The 22100-nt window shown below is 41.6% G+C and overlaps 1 protein-coding gene across 1 annotated transcript in view; it reads right to left on the bottom strand.

The window, feature by feature from the left end:
- LOC139652350 (filamin-C-like) overlaps window positions 1-20676 on the bottom strand; it is a gene marked incomplete at its 5' end in the record, with an annotated part of 50217 nt that extends 29541 nt beyond the window's left edge. Inside the window, 20 exons of the mRNA XM_071529389.1 lie at window positions 1140-1313; window positions 3821-4418; window positions 6480-6742; window positions 7791-7908; window positions 8022-8191; window positions 8711-8801; window positions 8892-9052; window positions 9565-9688; window positions 10282-10425; window positions 10547-10660; window positions 12649-12842; window positions 13166-13302; window positions 13513-13639; window positions 14651-14788; window positions 17392-17502; window positions 18408-18608; window positions 19134-19296; window positions 19392-19469; window positions 19583-19701; window positions 20526-20676. Of these exons, the coding sequence (XP_071385490.1) occupies window positions 1140-1313; window positions 3821-4418; window positions 6480-6742; window positions 7791-7908; window positions 8022-8191; window positions 8711-8801; window positions 8892-9052; window positions 9565-9688; window positions 10282-10425; window positions 10547-10660; window positions 12649-12842; window positions 13166-13302; window positions 13513-13639; window positions 14651-14788; window positions 17392-17502; window positions 18408-18608; window positions 19134-19296; window positions 19392-19469; window positions 19583-19701; window positions 20526-20676 (3376 nt within the window). The remainder of the gene's footprint in view (window positions 1-1139; window positions 1314-3820; window positions 4419-6479; window positions 6743-7790; window positions 7909-8021; window positions 8192-8710; window positions 8802-8891; window positions 9053-9564; window positions 9689-10281; window positions 10426-10546; window positions 10661-12648; window positions 12843-13165; window positions 13303-13512; window positions 13640-14650; window positions 14789-17391; window positions 17503-18407; window positions 18609-19133; window positions 19297-19391; window positions 19470-19582; window positions 19702-20525) is intronic.
- Window positions 20677-22100: the final 1424 nt, after the last annotated feature.

A 22100-nucleotide genomic window follows, 5' to 3' on the forward strand; every position in this document is an offset into this window, starting at 1 on the left:
TGAGAATCCTGATTGTCCCATTTGCTGACTGAGGCACTTTCCAGCCCGGCCAGATATTATGATCTGGTCACTGTCCAATGACAATAATAGATGAGTATTTTATTGATCCAGATCGGAAAATTCTCGTTTGGCAGGGAAGTCAGAGGTCAGCAGAACAGCACTTCTGGAGCTGGTAGGGGTTCAGTGTGCTGCTCAAGGACGCTTCAGCAGGGGTTAGGGTTCGGGTTTCTTGCGAACCTGGTTCCCCAGGTCCAGTTGAAGAGTGACCTCTCTACACCCCTACGAAACGGCAGTGGTGTACATTTACTCAAGTACTTAAGTACAATTTTGAGATACTTGTACTTTACTTGAGTATTTCCATTTCATGCTACTTTATACTTCCACTCCACTACATTTCAGAGGGAAATATTGTACTTTCTACTCCACTACATTTATTTGACAGCTTTAGTTACTTTTCAGATGGAGATTTGACACAATGGATAATATAACAAGCTTTTAAAATACAACACATTGTCGGGGTCGGGGTCACATTTCAGATGTCTATGAGTTGTTAACAGCTCCACCAAAAAGTGATTTTTCCCTCTAAACCTCACATGGTTTCATTTCAATAAATGTTCAAATGATCCAATATTTCAGCAAAAATCAAAGATTAGAGAAAAAGTCCAAAAACTGAAAACAGACTTGTGTATCAGAACTTTGTTTTTTCTTCTTTCCTCTCCCATTAATCATCTCACGACCCCTCAGATTTATCTGGTGACCCTTTGGAGGGGCCCGACCCCTAGGTTGGGAATCACTGGACTAAACTAGCTAACTGTATATAAAGTAGTTCAAACTAGCTCCACCTCCAGCAGCTACAACAGTAACATGCCGCTTACACACTGATGCTTCAGTATTAATAATCTAATGATGTCATATATAATAAAATATCAGTCAGAAGGACCAAACCACTACTTTTACTTTAATACTTTAACTACATTTTGCTGCTAATACTTATGTACTTTTACTTAAGTAGGATTTTTCATGCAGGATTTTTACATTGCTGTATTGGTACTTTTACTTAAGTAAAGGATCAGAGTACTTTTTCCACCACTGCCAAACGGCATGTAATGGCACATAAACCATAATATTCAGAGCCTCACCGTCCTCGTAGGCGGTATACTCCACTCTGTAGGTCCCGTCGCCCTTGTCGGTGATGTACGCCTCCGTGTTGGAACCCGAGGGATTGACGATGCACGCTTTGATGTGGCTGCCGCCGCTCTTGTACAGGGCACGGGCGTCCACGGTGAAATGGGTGGTCACTTCCCGCAGGACCCCTGTGGAGGGAGACACAACCACAAAAGACATGAGTCGAGCAGAAAGCTTTTGATTATACCAAACCTCCATTCACCCGGAAAATAACAGAAACAGCACGTGATAAAAGGACTTTTTTCAAGGCTTTGAAGTAACTAAGTCATAATTACAAAGGCAGCTACAGATGTCAGTCATATTAAGATGAATGCCAATTGACAACATATGTTAGTTTTAAATGAAATTAAAAATTTTAGTGGTTAATTCATGGCGTACCAGTAAGCGTACATACAAATTTCAACTAATAACACCATCACAGAACCCCTTTTCTGCCCTTCCCATCATACGAAATATGCAACTTTCAAAGTGACACCAGTGTCCGCATGATATGCCTGTTTCCTTTTCCCAAGACACCATGGTTATGTCCTGGTGGCTGGAATTTACTCATTTTCAAGAATCCAGAATTTGTGACATTTCACTGTGGATATATTCACCAGCTACACCAAGTATCAGAGGTGGAAAGTGACTAAGTACATTTACTCGAATACTGTACGTAAGTACAATTTTGAGGTACTTGTACTTTACTTGAGTATTACCATTTTATGCTACTTTATACTTCTACTCCTTTACATTTCAGGAGGGAAATATTGTACTTTTTACTCCACTACCTTTATTTGATAACTTATGTTACTACTCACTTTGCAGATTCAGATTATTCATACAAAATATAATCAACTAATAAATTGTGATGTATTATTATAGATTACTGTAAGCTACCCAGCAGTATATAAAGTAGTGGAAATCAGCCCCACCTTTTCCAGCTGCAACATTAAAGTGATGCTTACACATTAATGCATCATTATAATTCAATAATATAATATATATATATATATATATATATATATATATATATATTGTATAATATATATACTGTATTATTATGAAATGGGCCATTCTGCATAATGAGTACTTTTACTTTTGTTGCTTTAAGTACATTTTGATGCTAATACTTTTGTGCTTTTACTTCAGTAACATTTTGAATGCAGGACTTTTACTTACTTGTAACAGAGTATTTTTATACTGTGGTATTTCTACTTTTACTTAAGTAAAAGATCTAAGTACTTCTTCCACCACTGCCGAGTATGCAATGGATTCACTGCTTTTCTCTTTCCATGTTTGTTCTGGTCCAACCCATCCACTTTTGAACAGTCCCTCCCCACGTTATGCCCCGCCCCAACATCCTGTTTCAGCCAGAAATACATCGAATTACGAATGAATCACCATTGGAATGCTGTTTCCTTGTGACTTTAATAATGATCTGACAATCACCACCAATCGGATATATGTGTGTTTTCGACTAAACGAGTTCCCAAGACGCCAAACAGTCAGTAATCGAATTACAGGAGCATCGGACACAAAAACTGCAAAATGATTTAATGTAGCAAGGGGGAAAAGTCTGGAAAATCATGACAACATATGCCAAAACTGCATCGGTCAAGAGGAGCAGTTCTCACAAGTCGAAGCTCACTGACATGGAGAGACAGATGCTTAACAAGCGAGCTGCTAAACAATCAAATCTACAGCCTCAAAAATGACCACAGAATTTAATCAACAACTGCCTTTGTAATTGGGATTGAGTAAGTCATTTTTTCATGTGGTGTTTCTGTTATTTTGTATCGTACTGCCTTTGGATAGAATATGTCTTCGTCCATCTCATTACTGTATTTCTCCCCATCTCTCTTTCAGTGTGCCTCGCCCTGTCTCATTCCTTAGAATCTGTTTCTCTCTAGGGGAAAGACGGTTGGACTAATTGAGCTCTGGGTCTGGCTGACTTAACATAAAACACCACTGACAGAGCTGTGTCTGTGTGTCGTATAGCTTACACCCACTGTGAACAGTTACACCAATCACTGCCAATCAACAGCGGAGGTAGGCGATCGCAAACCATCCTCCAGCCATCACTCTCAGATGTGACCAATCACCATCAGCCATGGCTAATGAGAGCCATACATGGCCAAGTGAGCCAGCAATGTCACTCATCCTGCGGTCAGATCCCTCTTGGCCAACCTGTGGGTTTGTTTAGTTTCCAGTGAGATTCTAGGCTGTGTTCAGTGTAATGGCTGGCTGTGGTATAATGAAAAAAAACACAAGATCAAATTTTTGACCCACTTAGGCTGGCAAGGTATGGTAACTGGCACACAATTGACACCCACGGGAAGGCTAGATTCAGATCATAATAAAAGCAGACCTCAGAACTGCAGCCATTTAGGAAACTAGGAGTTCAACCGCATGCTTCACGTGACTGTGAACTATGCATAGAACAGACTGAACTCATCAGCTGGGATTTCATACATATTAGTCATACCATTTTTTATCAAAGAACTCATTTACACACCAGTACAGCTATGAGCATTGGGCGCCCCTTGGCTCACTGTTTCCTGGTGTAATAGTGTAGTGTTTAATGTGTTTCTAGTGTCTGCATAGGACTGTATTTGCTCTGGAACTGGTTACGAAAGCATCAATGAATTCTCACCTCTGGGTTCAACTCCTGGTCCATAGACCTTTACACCGCTGGTATCGACGGCAGGGTCCACCTGTACGCGGGCGGGGAATTTAGGCACGGCGTGTCCTCCATATTTGATGGTGATGGTGTACATGCCGTGGAACTGCGGGATGTAGGTGATGGAGTAGGTCCCGTCGCTGTTGTTCTGGACATGCACCTCAGCTTTGGCCCCGGAGTCCGAGATGATCTCGATGGTAAGCTCGGCTTCCCCGGCTTTGGAGCAGTCCACCGTGAAGGAGCCGGCCTCGTTGACCTTCCCCCTCTCCAGCCCGGGCCCGCTGGCTGTCACCTTGCTGGGGTCAAACACCGACTGGACCATGGCCTTGAAGGGAGAGCCGGGGATGTGCTGGTCAGCAAACAGGATGTTGATGGCGTATTCCCCGGGCTCGGTGGGCAGGTAGGAGACGGAGCAGGAGCCGTCCCCGTTGTCCTGGCACTCGATCTTGGCCTCGCAGGGCCCCTCCACCGTCAGGCCGAGCCCACCGGTGCCGGCTCCCTTGGTGTCGATGGCGAAGGGGGCTGGTTTACCGACTACGCCACCCTGGAGACCTGGACCATAGGCACGAACCTGGAAGACAAATGCGAAGGGGCAAGACATAAGATGCCATCTTGAAGTTGTATGTACTGTGTGTAGAGGCAGAGAAAACAGTCAGACTTTGAAAGCCCCAGGCAGATTTAAACTCAGGATCTAAGACATTTTTTGCAGTCATGTAATTTTTTATTATATGACATTGCAGATGTACCTTTGTTTTTTAATGAGTAACCAAACCCCAAACCCAAATCTGTGGTGAAGCCTGACACCTAATGGTGAAAAGTAGGGTACTGAACTGGTCATCTGCTATTGGCTGGTCTTTGTGCCAGGTGATGTCACCACCTGTTGTATTCTAAACTACTTTCTCTGAATAACTTTAATCAACAAAACTATATTTCTCAAGGGAAGCTGTAGTTCAATTTATTCCAATGTGAAGTAACTGGTAGCTTGTAAAAATAGACTTTCAAAGTAGCTTCCTGCACAAGACATGCGGGTCCATAGCTATATATGCTCACATGTACTTATTTTCTATGTCTTTCGTTTCTCATTCCCTTCCTCTCTCTCTTTCTTCCCCGCTAAACCTCCTGATTTATGTCTAATCACAAAGTCTGGATATGGCCCGGCCTCTCAGGTGATCAGAGTGATGAATATGTTTCATTAACGTTTCTATTCCAGCTCTCCACGCCGGACCACAGCAGGCGGGCGAGTTAACGCTAAGGCCTGGCTAAAAGATGGAGGGGGAAAGGGAGTGAAGGATAGATAGAGGTGAGAGAGGAAAGAGAACAGAAATAGCTTGGAGAGCGAAAGGAGAGAGGAGAATAGTGGAGGAGAATGCAGAAAGGAAAAGAAAAATAGAGCAAAAGTACAGATGTGTGATGAACTTGAAGGCAGAGAGAGAGGGTGGATTTTGGAATTGATACATCCAGCTGAGAGTTGGAGACTTTCTGACAGTTGCTGAAATGGAAACTGGATGTAATTATGTGTGTGCCACCAGGGACAGACTGCACTCCTCATACTAATGATAAATAGCGATCTGCAGTCCACAACTTCCCTGCTCTAGACAGTCCACAGTGGACCACCAGCTGTGAAAAGACTATAGAGCGCTTTCAGGCGATATTACACACCCTCTGGCGGCCATTGCTTTTCTTAAATGTACAACTCAATAAAGTTCCACCCTATCTTAAAGACCTCTGAAACGTAGCATATTGAGACCATGTCAAGAAACCCTGCGTTCCAGTCATTTAGATTTTACGATAAATAATGAAAACATTCACATCAACCCCCTAGTGGTGATTACATGTAGGACATGTGGGAACATTTGGCAGGCTCCGATATGTCTCCCACTTGGTGTTACGAATTGCGAAAAGTATATCAAAGCAGGTGGCAAACACTGATGTCAGCATTCAAAGGTAATAAAAATCAAAGTTTCAAGTTATATTCACACTAATAAAATCAACTCAGCACTTTGCAGTTTGTTCATGGTTCATAAATAAAAATGATATTGGATGTCGGTGTTCCAACGAGTTAAACTCTTTCAAGTTGTAGCAATAAGATGTCATCCCATTCTTCCACTTCTTCCAATATAATGTGAATGATATAAAGTGTTTGTGTTGTTTCCTGGGTTGGTATCAAGGTTATTATAGTTTTGCATTTTTCATTAGTTTTTATTTTTATTTCGTTTTTACTTTTTATTTTCAATTTCAGTTTAGTTTTAATTAGTTTTTTAAGCGGGTTTGCTAGTTTCGTTTAGTTCTTATTTTTTGAAAATGCTTGGTTTTAGTTTAGTTTTTATTAGTTTCAGTGTTAGTTTTAGTCTTTTTTTGTAATATGGGGTATTTTTCAGGGGAGAGATTAAAAAATTCAAAATACTAGGCTTATGTATGAAATAAATTGACAAAGACAAAAACTAATGACATTTTCTCTATAATTTTAGTTTATTTTAGTTAGTTTTGTAAACACACAACACAGTTTCAGTTAGTCATCGTTTTTTTGTAAAGCCTCGTTTTTATTTTATTTCAGTTAACGAAAATGTTTTTACACTCCTAGTTTTCGTTATTTCGATCGTTAACAATAATAACCTTGGTTGGTATATCTTACCTTTGAAGGGTCTGGAGGCATAACACCCTCCACAGTGAACGGACTTCCCGGTACGGGGTTTCCGTCATAGCTGATTTCCACTCTGTAGGGGCCTTCCTCGGGGGGAATGTACTTCACAGTGTGGATGTCATTGCCTGTGCCTGACTCCAGCTTGCAGGGGATTGGCCGACGTGACGGGGATGTGATCTTCACGTCCAGTTTGCCCTGGCCACCAGCACCACGCGTGTTGATGGTGAACTCCTGATCCTTCCCAACGTCCACCTCTGTGAGTTGCACACACGCACACACACACACAAGCATGGCGATCAGTCATTACAGAGCAAGTGAAAAATAGCCACAGTTATATTTATAACACAATCCCTCCAGGATTTTGCAGAGAATTACACAGGGGGAGTATTCTGTTAATTGGTTTAGTCATGCTGCATTCCAGAGATGTCAGAAAGTTGGACGTTCCCTGACCTCTTACTATGAAAAATGCAGTGGTATGGCCCTTCAAGCCAGAATTCCAAAAAGGAAAATTCCTCAATATTTCTCAGCCCTGAGGTGTTATCAAACGTGATGTCAATATGGCAGCATACACTGTAAACACTACACAGAATTAGAATCGTCAAAGTCCACTTAAGATCGATTTTCAACATTACTTACATGTATCATGAAAAGAAAGTTGCACTTACAGTAGCATTCTATGCTTAGTAGCTAGTTAAAAAGTAACTAAACCCCAAACCCAAATCTGTGGTGAAGCCTGACACCTAATGGTGAAAAGTAGGGTCCTGAACTGGCCATCTGCTATTGGCTGGTCTTTGGTGCCAGGTGATGTCACCACTTGTTGTGCTATATAGAAGGTAACATCACCTGGCACCAAAGACCAGCCAATAGCAGATGGCCAATGCGAAATATCATCAACATAACAGCTGTTGCATGGGGTTGTAACAGTATTTTATGTACATTGGGCAAAGAAAATCTGACAAGTGTCCATGTTTCTTCCCAACCTTTTCCGAGCTGGACCACGGCAACGCACAGGGATTGTAATTACAATCTACCAACTGGAAATTTCCGACTTCCTACTTTGAATGGAACGCAGCATCAATCGCAAGGTATCAAAAGTTCACAGAAACAACTTAACTTGAACAAGACCTTAACCTGAGTGCGGCCAATAGCCGGGTTACTCCCTGCATGGAAAGACTCTTTGACAAAAGGGTTTGAGTTCACAGGGTCAACCTCTTCCACATGACAAATGCTGTCTCATTTCCCTGCAGTTCCAATAACAAAACATCAGTGTGGGATCAGATGTCCACGCCGGCCCATACTCACTGTTGTTCAGCCCCTGCACCTTGATCTTGTTGAGGTCGAGCGGCGGGGCCACAGCGATATTGAAGGGACTCTTGGGAATGGGGTCACCTCCATGACACACTGTGATGGACATGTTTCCCTGAGAGAGAGAGAGAGAGATACAAAGAGAAAAACACACACATAATTTATCACAGCTTTCTGAAATAGGAATACATTTGCTATATAATAAATCATAAGGATAGCGGGTTTTACCTGTTGTACTGCAGTGTAACGGACGGTGTAGGAGTAGTCGTGGTTGTCGATGATCTCAAAGTCTCTGACAGCCTCCCCTTTAGCTGCTCCAGTGAAGTGGACCTCAGGCTTGGCCTTGCCTGCTCCCTTGGTGTATATGGTGAAGTGAGTTGGTTTACCCACCTCCACACCTTGGAGAATTAATGGGAAATAAAGTGAACTGATATACAAATTAACTACACCAGGATGTATTGCTGATATCATGGGTTATGATTATGATTAGTGGTTTTGATTGAAATCTTTCTGGACTTTGTAAAGGTTAGAAATGGTGAGGCAATGTAGAAACTAAGAAATTACCTGAAACTCTGCTTCCGAATTGTAATTTTTATTCTGTCATGCTACATTTAAATCCTTCTGCATCATTCTTGGCTGCAGCACCACATATTTCACAAATATACAGCCTGGATAGAGTTGTTCTTGAAGCTGATTGGCTTTCGCTTTACTGCATCAGGCCAATGTCAATGTCACTTTGTGCCGCCTAGAGCAAAGTTGCATCCATCTCGCTCTGTTCGTCTCCTTCCATTGACTTTGCATGTATTCGCATGGCTTCTGAATTTTTTCTTTTTGCATTCTGTCTGAATGTATGGTTAGACACTGCACCTCTAATATAACTCATATCACGGTCATAGTGATGTCATGATATCCCTCACCTGTTTTGCTGAGTCCAGGTCCCTCAGCTCTGACCTTAGCTGCATCATGGGAAGGGTCCACTTTGATTCTGAAAGGGCTGATGGGAATTTCCTGTTTCAAGATGAAAGGTGAGAGGTCAGCGTGAGGGCTTAATTTAACAGGGTACATTTTCAAAAGCCATTTTCTGTTGAGACGTCTCACCTGATCGGCGAACAGCACCATGATGGTGTATTGTCCAGGACCTGGGGGCATGTACTTCACTGTGAAGGTGTCGTTGTCATTCTTGATGATGTCAAAGTCAATGTCAGCCTCTGCCGGGCCCACCACACCCGGAGCACACTTGATCCCAATGCTGACGTCACCTGGGTGGAATCATATTTGCAAAGTGCTTTAACAAACAAAAGCAAACATCACACATAAGTAAAAAAAAAAATCAAGTCTATAAAAACAGGTTTTACAACATATAATGACATTAATTAACACTTTTATTACTAAAAGATCAGTCTTCGTAAGTTGGATGATGCTAGTGGCCTACTATCACTCAACATAGTGTATGCTAAAGTGTTAGCATGGAGCCTACTATCCCTCAACATAGTGTATGCTAAAGTGTTCAAGAGTTAGCATGGAGCCTACTATCACTCAACATAGTGTATGCTTCAGTGTTAGCATGGAGCCTACTATCACTCAACATAGTGTACGCTAAAGTGGTAGCATGGAGCACCGGAGCCAATAATCTACTGGGGACACGTGGATGATTTTGGTGTCCATGTTCTGATCACTTAACAGGTAATAACAGGACAATCTACCAGTGATAGAATGATAGAATCGTGCTTAATGGAAAACACTATCTATTCTATTCCACAGTGAGGCTAACCTTGCCCTGCCTCGCTGCAGTCCACAGTGAAGTAGGTGGGTTCATTGGCCTTCAGTCCTGTCTTCTCCACACCCGGACCATAGACCTTCACATTCTCTGGATGGCTGCCCTCTCCAATAGTCACCTGATTCAGAAAAATGCACTATAAAGACTGATGGACAAAAATGCTACAGTTAAAAGCAAACAAATATGAATATGAATCAACTGCATCAATATAGATTTTTAGTACTACAGTAGTAGCCATTGTACAAGTTCCTCTTCACCGCATGTATTCTGCATTTATGTTATATTTACCTATACTTACATTCATATATAGCATATATGTCATACTTTTTATGTCATAAATATTGCGCACACATTTCCTCTTTACCTCTATATCCAGCATTACATACATTCTCCTAAATGTGTTTAAATTGTCATTTGGATATGTTTATATAACCTCAATTTTCTGTTCTTGCTTATATTCTATTTTTTATGTTCATATTCTATAGTTTCTTTGCTGTATCCCATCACTATTTACGGCTGCAACAACCCTATTTTCTCATGGAGATCACTAAAGTTTCATCTTATCATATTAGTACTGCAACTTATTCCATATACAATTCCTGTTTGGGTGGAGAAGTGGTGCAGCAGCAGCGTGGCAAGCATGTAAAAAGAGGGACTTCTACAATGGCTTAAATCTGAAAGTGTGTTATTGAATTCGTATTGGTGCCCTACCCTGAAGGGGCTGTTGGGGACGTTGACCTCGCCCCAGGTGATGATGATGGTGTGTTTGATGGGTTTGCTGGGAATGTACACACAGAAGTAGGTGCTGTCTCCGTTATCTGTAATCTGGATGTCAATGGGGAAGCCCTCTGCATCCTGTAAGCACAAAAACAGATTTGACTTTGGCTGCAGTCAAATGGCCTTAACAGAGAAAAAGGATGAGCACGATTTAATAAGATGATCCCAAAACTGTTATGTTGTGACTTTTCATTCACACCTGAGCATAGAGCTTCAGTTCTCCTCTGCCAGCTGCTCGGGTATCAATAGTGAAATCAGCAGGCTTGTTGACGATGCAGCCCGTCGGCTCCAGACCCGGGCCATAACATTTCACCTAAGGAGGAGAGCATATTCAACACAGTCAGGAATGCTGTCAAGAGGATGTGTATGAAACTGAAATTACTTACAAATACTGCGGCTGAGCAGAAAAGTCTAGTTCATATGTAAATTGAGATGACAGTGAGGCTGGGGAGACGCTAGAGGATTATCAGAGCGATTTACATCAGATTTGCCTGTCCTGACAATCCATAGGTGAAATCCCAATCAGAGGCTTGGTTGGGATCAATGTCAGCAAAGATTATCTGGTACTGTGAGGTGGTTACAGATGCAATCTGAACAGACTGAAAGTCTGAGCCGCCCCAGCAATACCAAACATGTTTAATATTTACAACTCGACATCTGCAGGGTCCTGAACAAGTCCTGTAGTGTGCGGATCAGAGACCGCCAACAGCCAATGAGAGCCAGTTTACAGTGAGTGAGGGGAGCTTTCAAGAATACTTCATAGTTCAAAAAATGCTTGGTGAGAGCTGGTGAAAGTCTGAATCGTCACGCTTCTCCCCTCTTGAGAAAATCCTGCGTGAGGGAAGACAACATGTTACGCATCTGTAAGTGCTAAATTATCCATCCCTCCTGGCAGGGTTTTTCTCTGTCTCCTGGTCTGAAGTAGAGAAACCATGGAACTCCTCCTCAATTTCCTCTTCAAATATTTTGAGGACGCTCTTCTGTCTCCAACTCCTCAGGTGAAGGACAGCAGGGGTTTGAGTCGAGCCTCATTTAAACCACTAAGAGTCTTCCAACACTACTTCATAGTTAAGCAGACCAACTTTTCCAACAACCCAATAAGGTTCTTTCCATTTTGGGGTTTGTCCGAAAGTGATGTCTTTGAATAAGGGTGAGTGTGTAGCCAGACTCTGTCCAGGTCTGTATACTTCTCCTCTCTTCTGTGTTTGTCATAGTTTTTGACATGCTCTTGGCTTTTTCATGTTTTCAGACACCAACTCTTGAAATTCAAATATATCGGCCACTTCGTTGTAGGTAGGAGCATCAAAGTGCAAAGATGGAGGGATGGAGTATCACATCCATGGGACTTCTAATGGTATGATTTAGATTGAGCTCCTCTGGTGTCTCACTGGTAAACTCATGAAATGCTTCAGAGCAAACCTAAACTCCCACATAGGATGATGGACTTTAAATTGCAATTTATCCTTCCTGTCAGGTTCATTTGTGGGTGGTAAGCAGCAGTCTTCTATGTCAAGTTCCACTGGTTTCTTTGGACACAGAACAGACAGAATTGAGAACCGTGATCAGAGAGAATAAAATCTGATACTTCTGAGCATCTGAGAATCTCTCTAGTTAGTATTTAGGACACTGCCTCTGCTGTTGAGAGAGAGCAAAGCAAAAAGCAATAATCCACAAAAACAAGGAGGTAAACATTTCCACTCTCCTCCTAGGGAAGGGTCTCTTGAGGTCCAGCTGTCTGCTGCAGTTTCCCGGGAAGCCTTCGACTTTCAGATTTGTAGATCTGATACACTGGACGTGATGTTTAACATCCAAGCTTATCTTGGGCCAATACACAAGGGCTTCTAACTTCTTGGATGTCTTGAATATTCCTGAATCTTTCTGTCCTGGAACTGTTAGGGAAGCTGCTGACAGAGAGGTGAGGGAATGTACATCTGGTCCAGTCTCATGAAGTAGTTGGCTGGGGTCCCATCTGGGGTGCTAGGGTTAGGGTTAGCACGTATAATGCACATTGGATTGCACAAGTTCCTGTGACATTAGAGGTCAGCAGGATAATCTCAGTTATACATTATCATTATACCCTGTACTTTCGGGGACTGCCCATTGTTCCGACGGCCCATTATTCCGAAACCCCAATAGTCCAAAAAATGTCCACCCATTAGACTGAAAGCCCATTTGTCCGACAGCCTGTTATCCCAGAGGTGGTTGGGTTGAGGCATGGGGTCACTGAGGTTAGGGTTAGAGCAAGTGAGTGAGCATATTTACAACCAAGAGACAAAAAGTCTATCCTAAGCGGCCTCTAACCTTCTCTGGGAAGACATCATTGGCTGCAGGGAGGATGTGGGCCATGAAGGGACTGTCCTTGATGTCCTCATCGTCACAGATGACATGCACCGCGTAGTCACCAGGCTCCGTAGGCCAGTATCGCACATCACATGATCCATCCCCTTTATCATCACACTCAATCTTAGCCTGGGACGGACCCTCAATAGAGAACCCTATAAATAGTCGGTGGAAACAGGTGGTTAAACACAAAATCTTTTGGAATGTCTGTATCTAGCATAGAGAATACATACTATGTGCACAGAGACAGACCTAGAGTACTTGGATAATATTTGTTTTACATCCCAGCTGAGTCAATGCGTCCAATAAGTCCTTTGTTGTTCAGGGTCATTTTGAGTTTAGGTTTGATGGGGTTTGAGTGTATGAGTGTAAAAACACCCATAACCTAGGTTTTAGAACAATAAAACAAGGTTCCCGTGTTGGAATGTCCTTTGCGTTCCTCTATGTATCTATGTGTAGGCCATGCTGTCAGACGTACCCAGAGTTCCCACCTCCGTGCCGATGGCCTCCACCACAAAGTCAGCACTCTTGCCCACCATGCCGGTCTCCAGGCCGGGACCCCAGGCCCGCACCTTCTGAGGACCTGCATCCTCACTCACTACCACCTCAAATGGGCTGCAGGAAACACATAACACAGGAGTCCAGTCTTTATTATCATCCCAGGCAGATTCATTTGCAGAAAGTAAAAGGACTAGAAAAGATTAAAAAACATATTTGTTGGGTTAACTCAAATGGTTCAAGGCAATCAGCTTCCTCAAACTGTTTGACTTAACAGGTTTTACAGTGTGGTTCAGTGTGATTATATGAGGATGACACAATAATAACCTGCGTGGGATGCTGTGTCCTCCCCAGGTGATGGCGATGATGTATTTTCCTGTCAGGATGGGGTAGTAGTCGCACTCATACAGGCCGTCTCCCACCTCACGCACCTTCACCGGCTCCTCGAGGCCCTCTGCATTGAAAAGATCACCCACAGTCAAGTACAGTAAACCTGAATTTCAAATTTACATTACACTGCAGTGATAACATCAGACCAAGGGAAAAGAGCAGTGGTACACTTCATTAACACTTTCTATGAAGCCAGTGTCTATAATACATTATAATCATACTTATAACACATTATAATGCCATCATTATGCATGATTATAACTATACTTATAATGAATAAATAATTTAGAATCTTTTACTTGTTTATAAAGCTTTAAATGACCTTGCTCCTCCTTACATCAGAGATGTTCTTTCATTTTATGTTCCAGCCAGATCACTAAGGTCCTCCACCGCTTTTCTTTTAAATGTTGCTTATGTGTCCCATAAAAGTACCGGTGAGAGTGCCTTCTGTTTTTATGCCCCTGAACTGTAGAACTCACTGCCTCTGGATATTAGAATGGCAAGCTCTCTCTGTATTTTTTAAAAGGAAATTAAAGACCTATCTTTTTAATCTGGCTTTTAATTTGGAGTAATGTTATAGCCTTAGTTTTTAAGTTCTAATCATTGGTTTTTATTTTTATTTTTTTACTATTTTTATCCCTGGTATTGTATTTTTATTTTATTTTATTGACTCTTATTTATTGATTTTTTAAAACATTTTATTGTTGTATTGTTGCAATTTTGCTATGTGAAGCACTTTGAGCTGCATGCTTGTATGAAAGGTGCTATATAAATAAAGTTGAGTTGAGAGTTGAGTTGACATTGGGAATTAACATTGGGAATAATGTATATTTATATATATTGTATAATATATATTTTAACATTTGCCAATTAAGGACTTGGCATGTTCTGTTAATAGTCCATCTGCACTTTTGTTTTTTTGGAACCACCGAGTAAACCTTTGTACAACTGGCACTGACGGTGCCATTTGTTTATGGAGGGTGAATCTCTTGAGCCCGCTCCATAACATGTTTGAAGACATGTTGAAGACACGTGCATTCAGACATACTCAAACACATTATCCTGATCGACTCACTTGGTCCCTTCACGGTGACTTTGAGCTCTCCGCTGCCTGCTCCCTTAGTGTAGACCTTGAAATCGGCCACTTCTTTCACCCTCACCCCCTTCGGCTGGAGACCTCTTCCCGACGCCCTGCAAGCATTGGGGTTGCAGGCTATGGAACCATCAACAGGAGATATGGAGAACTGGTTAGACTGGGAGATGGATGATAATGAGTCTGGCAAGTATTCACAGATACACTCATGTAAACACTCACACACACACATCTTTGTATTTCTACCCTTATGAGGATCTTCCATTTATTTAATTCATTCCCTGAACTAACCTTAACCGAAACATTTACCCTAACCCAAATGTAATCCTAATTCTAATCTTAACCCTAAACCCAAATCCTAACCCTAAACTAAACTAACCTTACAGAAACTAGTACCCTAACCTAAACCTAAACCTAATCTTATCTATTTTACCTATTTTATCTTAATTTAGTAACCCTAAACTCAAGTTTTAATCCTAAACTAACCCCTCGTAGAAGTGTGGATTGGCCAAAATGACCTCACCTCAGAAAAATTTCCTCAGTCTACAAGGATAAATGACAAGAACACACACACTTAGGCACACATACACACACACACACTGCTGCAGAGGTTTCGCTGTTAGTCAGTTGAACAGCAGCTACGAGAAGCACAGTTTGCTGCAGCTGCCAGGGAGAAGTAGCAGGAGAGATGGGCATAGGACAGAAATGAAAACAGGGGTTATCATATTGAAGAACATTGAGACAAAGAGCAAGGAGTTGGATATTCAGGTTCAGGACTTGAAGATATGGAAAGAATGAAAACAAGGAAATGACACCAACTGTTGACAGCAATTGTTCCGGCAAAATGTTCAAAACCTCTGAGATTTTATATAGAAATGGAATATAGAAGTATAGAGCATTTGACACCATTTTGTACCCACAGTAATCCAAGTGTACAAGATAATTTGGTCTATTCTTTAATGGTAAAATGTTTTGGAAATAAATGGCAAAGCTGAGATTCAGTGTAAAATCTCCCTAGAACAAAAGATTTCCACTTTTTTTTCACAATATGTGATTTAAATCACAGTGTTTGAATAATTAGATGTTAAGATTTTGTTATCTAAGCAGACACTGTTATACTTAAGTAATTAAGTAGCTTGTAAATTGATGTCAGGGTTAGCTGGAGGAGGAATGGGTTAAGGGGAATTTTGGTCTGAGGAGGAAAGGGGATGGCAGGCAGATGATGATGATGATGAAGATGAAGGCACAAGTGTGAACAGCTCACACATCTGAATGGTCACACTGACATTCACTCTCACCAAATGAAAGGAAGGGCCAAAAAATGACAAGGGACCCGTTCTATTTTCAGTTGATCCATACTTAAGAAAAGTCACTTGCTATTATGAAAAATTATACTAGGCAGTAAGAACCTTTTTCTTTTTTTTTTTAAATTGTTAGTTTTGTTTAGATTCTATTAACCATGTTATTTTCACTCATTAGTTCTTAATCAAAAAGCAGAATTAGGCCAACATAGGGAACCTAAACTTTTATGTTTTGCAAAAGAATTGCTCTGAATCTACATCAGTAGTGTTTTTGTAATGTTTTTTAGTATCTGATGAATCATATGATAGGTATGTTCTGTGTGCTGAGCGACTGTGAAGGTGACGTCCAAACCAACCAAAAGCTGGCTGGTGCTGCCTCCAGATGTTAAGATGAGGTGGACCTGCACACACACACACACACACACACACACACACTAAAGCCCTCTCCAGATGACATTACTAGGCACTGGTAGTTTTTACGAACAACGCGGCAAAAACCAAAAAGTACAATTCGATCGAGTTCACGATTCAGTGCAACCACGATACGATGTAATAAAAAAAAGCTCAATGACAACAAAGTCTGACTGTGCAGAATTTAATTTGAGAACCTTGATCAGAGGTTTTTGAGCCACAAATCTTTCTAGCGATGACATTGGCTTGCTAGAATGTAAACAACAAATTTCAAAATGTCATTTCAAAGTGCAAATACTATAACGTGGATGGAGAGCTTGTGAAACTGTGATGGACAAGTCATCTCATTTGTGATTACTACAGCAGAATAAAATGTAGCGAATATCACGATTAATTTTTCTGCCCCACGATACGTATTGTCACATTTTCGTATCGCGATATATTGAATTCCGATATATCGTCCCATCCCTACAAAAAGGCTAGACCCCTGTAATTGAAATGCAGGGTGCAAGACGTTAACTCGAAATTTTGCCAGATTAGGTGAAGAGAGAGAGAAAATCCCTGACATGTTTGTAATGTATGTAATGTAATAAACTTTCTAGGGTCTTGAGGTAATAATAACCAATCACCAGACCTCCCATAGTACTACCAGAGGAGATCCGCAATTTGATTTTGTCATCCGGACAGTAAAATAACAGCCAGAGAAAATCATTGACATGTTCGTTACATACGGGATAAAACTCTGAGGCCTGAGGATTACCAATCGCCAGACCTCTGGTCATAGTAATGCCGTCCAGAGAGGGCTTAACACAGTCATTCACTCTCTATTCTGGATTGTAGAGGAGGATGAAGCCACTTGGGGCTAAAGCCAGTGCCGGCACATGCTATCAAGCTGGGAAAGCCCTTGTAGAGGGGTCTGAGGCAGGGGATGGATTTGAGTTGAGGTAGGAGGGACCAGGCTAGCGCAAGCAGGCTCCAGTCACATCCCCCCCCGCCCTGGCCTGTACTAACTTGGTCGCCTGGGTTTGGGCGGTGTTGGAGGGGGGGCTCTCCTTGTCTTGTCTGAGGGTGGGGTGCGCATGGCCTGAGGTACTATCTGCACCGGAGAGCCACTCTGTGGAGCTGAGGGAGGGAACAACAGTATTGACACATACATAGGCAGGAAGAGGACAGAGACCTCCAGACCTCCAGACCACCGTACCATTGGACCAGAAGAGTGCCCAGAAGAAGGCCCGAAACACCGCAGCCCAAAACCATGAGAGCGCACAGCTGCAGCCAAACACCCACTACTCAGAGAAGCCGGGACAGCGGCTGGCAGACTGTCCCATCAGGATAAGATGAGAGCAGAACTGGACCCAGACATACTCTACTGTAGGTTTCAGACTCACACCTAGACTGTTATGGAGATCAAAAACTTTTAGTTCTTTCAGCAGTCAGTCTGGACATTAGAATTCATGTGACACTCGCTCTAATTAGAAAGGAGGAGGAGAAGATGTGGGGGAAGGGGGGGGTCAAAAAGCTGATTATTGATATAACTACAGGGTATCTGCATGTTTCAGAAATTTCAATACCTTTTTAATGCTACCTGGAATTGAATCAAAGACCTATTTCCCATAGAACACAGCTAATGAAAGTTGTGAAACAATAAATGGGCCGTGTAAGAAAAACGACACCAGGAAACTAATTGCTAAGGGACATGAAGTCCAATTGTGTTCAATAAAGGAGATACAATGAATATTGTAATACATACCCTGTTCTGTATTCATCTAAGAGTGGACATGCAGCAGAAATAAACCTGTCATTACATGGTGAAAAAATATTACCTCTAATGAGACATTTTAATACTTTTTAAGGCATTCTGTTTACATAATTTAAGACTTTTTCAGACTATTTAAGGGCCCACGGATACCCTGGAACAAAAAGGTCAGGATTAACAATGTCTATCATTAAAACAAATGTGTAAATTGTGTACCTGCCTGTGTGAGTACATGTATGTATGTACTGTATATGTACTGTATGTAACCTACCCTCGGAGATGTGGACAGTGAAAGGGCTTCTGGGAATCTGCTGCCCAGCAAACGTCACATAGATGGTATGAGGCCCCTCCAGGACGGGCCCATAGGTGCAGCGGAAAATACTGTCTCCCTTGTTCTCGAGAACAATCTCCACTGTATCCCTCCTGCCGTTGGAATCGACAATGATGACACCCACATCTCCAGCACCCGCACCTGGTGGACAGATAGAGGCAGAAACAGGTCTTTCAAAAACTGGGCTGATGGGACGACCATGACAGTTGTTAGTACGGTATCAAATAGCTGTCGTAGAGCCACTGATCTATTTGAAACGAATGATGTCTAACCTTAAATTCAGACAGAACATAAGCAAAAATGTAGAGGAGGCTTGAATGCATGCAAAGTCGACGGAAGGAGGCGAACGGAACGAGATGGACACAACTTTGCCCCAGGTAGGACAAACTGAGGTGAAGAGTGTGGTTTCCCTGAGATCTATGGGACAATGTCATTTATTTGAAGAGAGAGAAACAAAAAAAACAAAGGCATGGCAGGAGGGCAGCAAGATGTTCGGAGTTTCAGGTAAGTTTCGTTAAGAATGTTTAGCTACTGTGATCGCTTGAGCTAAAGTCAAGCGATCAAACTCGTGCGAGAAAGACCTGTTTGAACGTACGGTAAGAACTTTAGGTTGTTGCAGACACATGCAGTATAGTACAATAATCAATATGTTTCAGTTTGAGTTACCTGCAGTGTAGATGTCAAAGTAGGTGGGCTTATTTGCCACATTGCCCACAGGCTCCAGTCCCGGCCCTCTGGCCTGCACCTTGTTCGGGTCTCCCAAGGCCTTGGACACGTTCACCGCAAAGGGGCTTCTGTCGATGTCTTGCCCAGCAAACAACACCTTAACCTAGCAGGAGCAGAAACCACAGACCTGTCAGACTATCTACTATGTACTCCTCAAGTAAATGATGAACTAAAGCTGCATGCTCTTTATGTGCTTACTTTATGGAGACCCTCCACTTTGGGCAGGTAGACAACCGAGTACGTTCTGTTCTTGTCATTGTTGGGGATCACTCTGGCCTAGTTGGAAGAGGGTTGGAGAGTATGTTTTATATCAAGAATCAAATGGTAGAGATGTACTAGATTAGTTACATACCATACTAGTTTAGTAGAGTTCCATAAATAGCAAATACCTCTTCTGTGTGTCCCTCTGGGTCCTCCACATAAACCAGAACCTCACCGAGACCAGCCTCCACCGTCTCCACCAAGAACTCAGCTGGCTTCAGCACTATGTTGCCTCGAGGCTCAATACCTAACACACGAAATCAGACAAAAGTACAGGAATGAGCAAATAACATATTTTCAGAATCAGACAATAACAATTAATGATGATAATCTAATGATTTTAATTCTGACAAATGACGAATTCTAATGTTTGCAAGGTGCAGGTAGTTTTGGTTTCCATTTTTTCACTCTTGTCTGCCTGTCTGTTTCTCTGCAGTATATAGTCATTAGTTAAATTATATCAGCCTTTTATTTATTTTTTTACATGATTAAGGGAAGGAGCATTAAATCAACCTTACCTTGCTTTACTAACTACATAGCTGTAAGACCCTTTTTATTTATTTTTTTCTGTGCACTTTGTTTACTGGTTAAGATTAGCAACTGAACCATTGGCAAGTATAGCTTAAAACTCATGAAGCACATGTCCTATCATTTTACATCATATGATATCGACTCCTTCACTATAGAGCTACACACTCCTGGGTGTGCGGCTCCAATACACTCTTATCGGGCCACTGCTTGTGGAAGCGTTTGGCTAGCTAGTAGAAGATTCATTTCAAGTTCGCTGGTTTCATATAATTTCACAACATTAGATTGATTGATTTAGGTTTTGTATATTGTATAATGTTGGACTTCTTCATTTTAAGTGGGCTAATCCTTCGATGAGGATGTAACATAAGTGTAGTGGGCCTTGCTAAATGAATGTTAGCAGTAACATTAGTTAAGTTGTAGTAATGACCTGTTATTGATATAGGTCCCTATTCAAGCTAATTTTCACTTGTAATAATAATAAATTCAAACTAATCACATGGACTAAGGTATCTGGATTGGCTTTGGTCCTGTCTTCCTCACCTGGTCCGTAGGCCCTGGCCTTCTTGGGGTGCAGGGTCTTGGCCCGCAGCGGGGCACCTGGCTTGAGCTTGGCTTTGGGGAACTGGGACAGGTAGGTCATTACAGAGTGCTCATCCACGTTGGGATCAACAATCTCCTCAGGGGCAATCACCTACAAGAGAGGATGAACACAAGGGGCGCACGGTTACCTCAAAGAACACAGACACATTGAGCGTTCTATTGTCAAGTCTCAGATAATCCCACTAATAACTAAGCAATTCCGTTGAAGCCATAATTGAGAGCTAAAATAAGTGTCTTTCTGCTAAAACCACATCAAAGGGGGTAGTTAAATGGGGGCACAGGCTAATGAACAGATATATCTGCCTACACAGAACATCTTTAATTAATAGGCAGTGGAAACAGTCCAAAAACCAGCAGTGGAAAATCAAAAGGCTCTAGTGATATTAGGCTTAATTGTATTGTGTCCAAAATCACAATGTGCTTTCTGTTGATGGCTGCGGCATAACAAGAAGACTGGGATGAGAGTGCCGGGGGTAAATTGTTTTAGAGTCACATAATGTAATCACTGATTAGACAATCTCCTTTCTTATGAGTGTAGTCATTCCAGAGCCAAAAATGACAATATAATGTAATAATGGGCAGCCAGTAATAGTGTTTGTGTATGTGTGTGTGTGTGTGTGTGTGTGTGTGTGTTTGTGTGTGTACACATAGTACTTAGTGAGTCAGCGCTGAGTGCTCTGTAGCAGCTGGTAAACACACGAAAGACCTGTTAAATGTTAAATAGCTGCTCTTATAATGGACCCTGTTCCTCATTACCCTCAGACAGGTGGATGATATATTGCGCCATTATAGGCCTTTTATTAAACATCAGCTATCAGCCAGTCAGTGTCATCCACCTCTGACATGATGGAAATCATTTATTTTTTATTTTCACATTTTATTTATTAATTTAATTGTTCAGTAATGTTCTTGTAAATACGAGGTCACTCTGCCTTAAAGAGCTGCTTTTCCACCCTGACAAGAGTACAATTCTTGTTATGTTTTGGCATGATAATGGTCAAATATCAGCACAATATATCAGCTATTGGCAGCTTGAATACAAAAATATCGGTATCAGCCATCAAAAACAAATATAATTTAGTCCTATTAATTAATATGCTATTATAAGACCCAACCTGAGTGTTCATGTCAAATATACAGAGTGATTCTGTATGTGTGTGTATTGTCTGTTTTGTAATGGCATTGGGACTCTGTGGAGTGTAAATTATAACATCTTCCTTTCAATAGAATTGAAGCAATAACATCTCACATTTTCTGTATGTTGCTGACTGTTTGACAGCTGGAACAAGGGACTGTATCGTGTATTTTCTGCTAAAATAAAGAATAAATGAAAATGAAATTAAATAGATGAAAAAATATAGTTTGGATTTTGGTCAAGGCTGAAATAGTTGGTTACAACTGAACATATTTATTTGTATTGTACAAGAGGATTTCTAGACTTGCAATGAATATATTTGATGAAACATTTCGAAGCAAACTGGGCTTGTATCCACCAAGTCCCAAAGTGCTTGAATG

This window comes from Centroberyx affinis, unplaced genomic scaffold (assembly GCF_046629955.1).
Source record: "Centroberyx affinis isolate AG114_WGS23_722 - 3 ecotype Tasmania unplaced genomic scaffold, CSIRO-AGI_Caff_v1 ptg001785l_1, whole genome shotgun sequence".
Classification (NCBI taxonomy): domain Eukaryota; kingdom Metazoa; phylum Chordata; class Actinopteri; order Beryciformes; family Berycidae; genus Centroberyx; species Centroberyx affinis.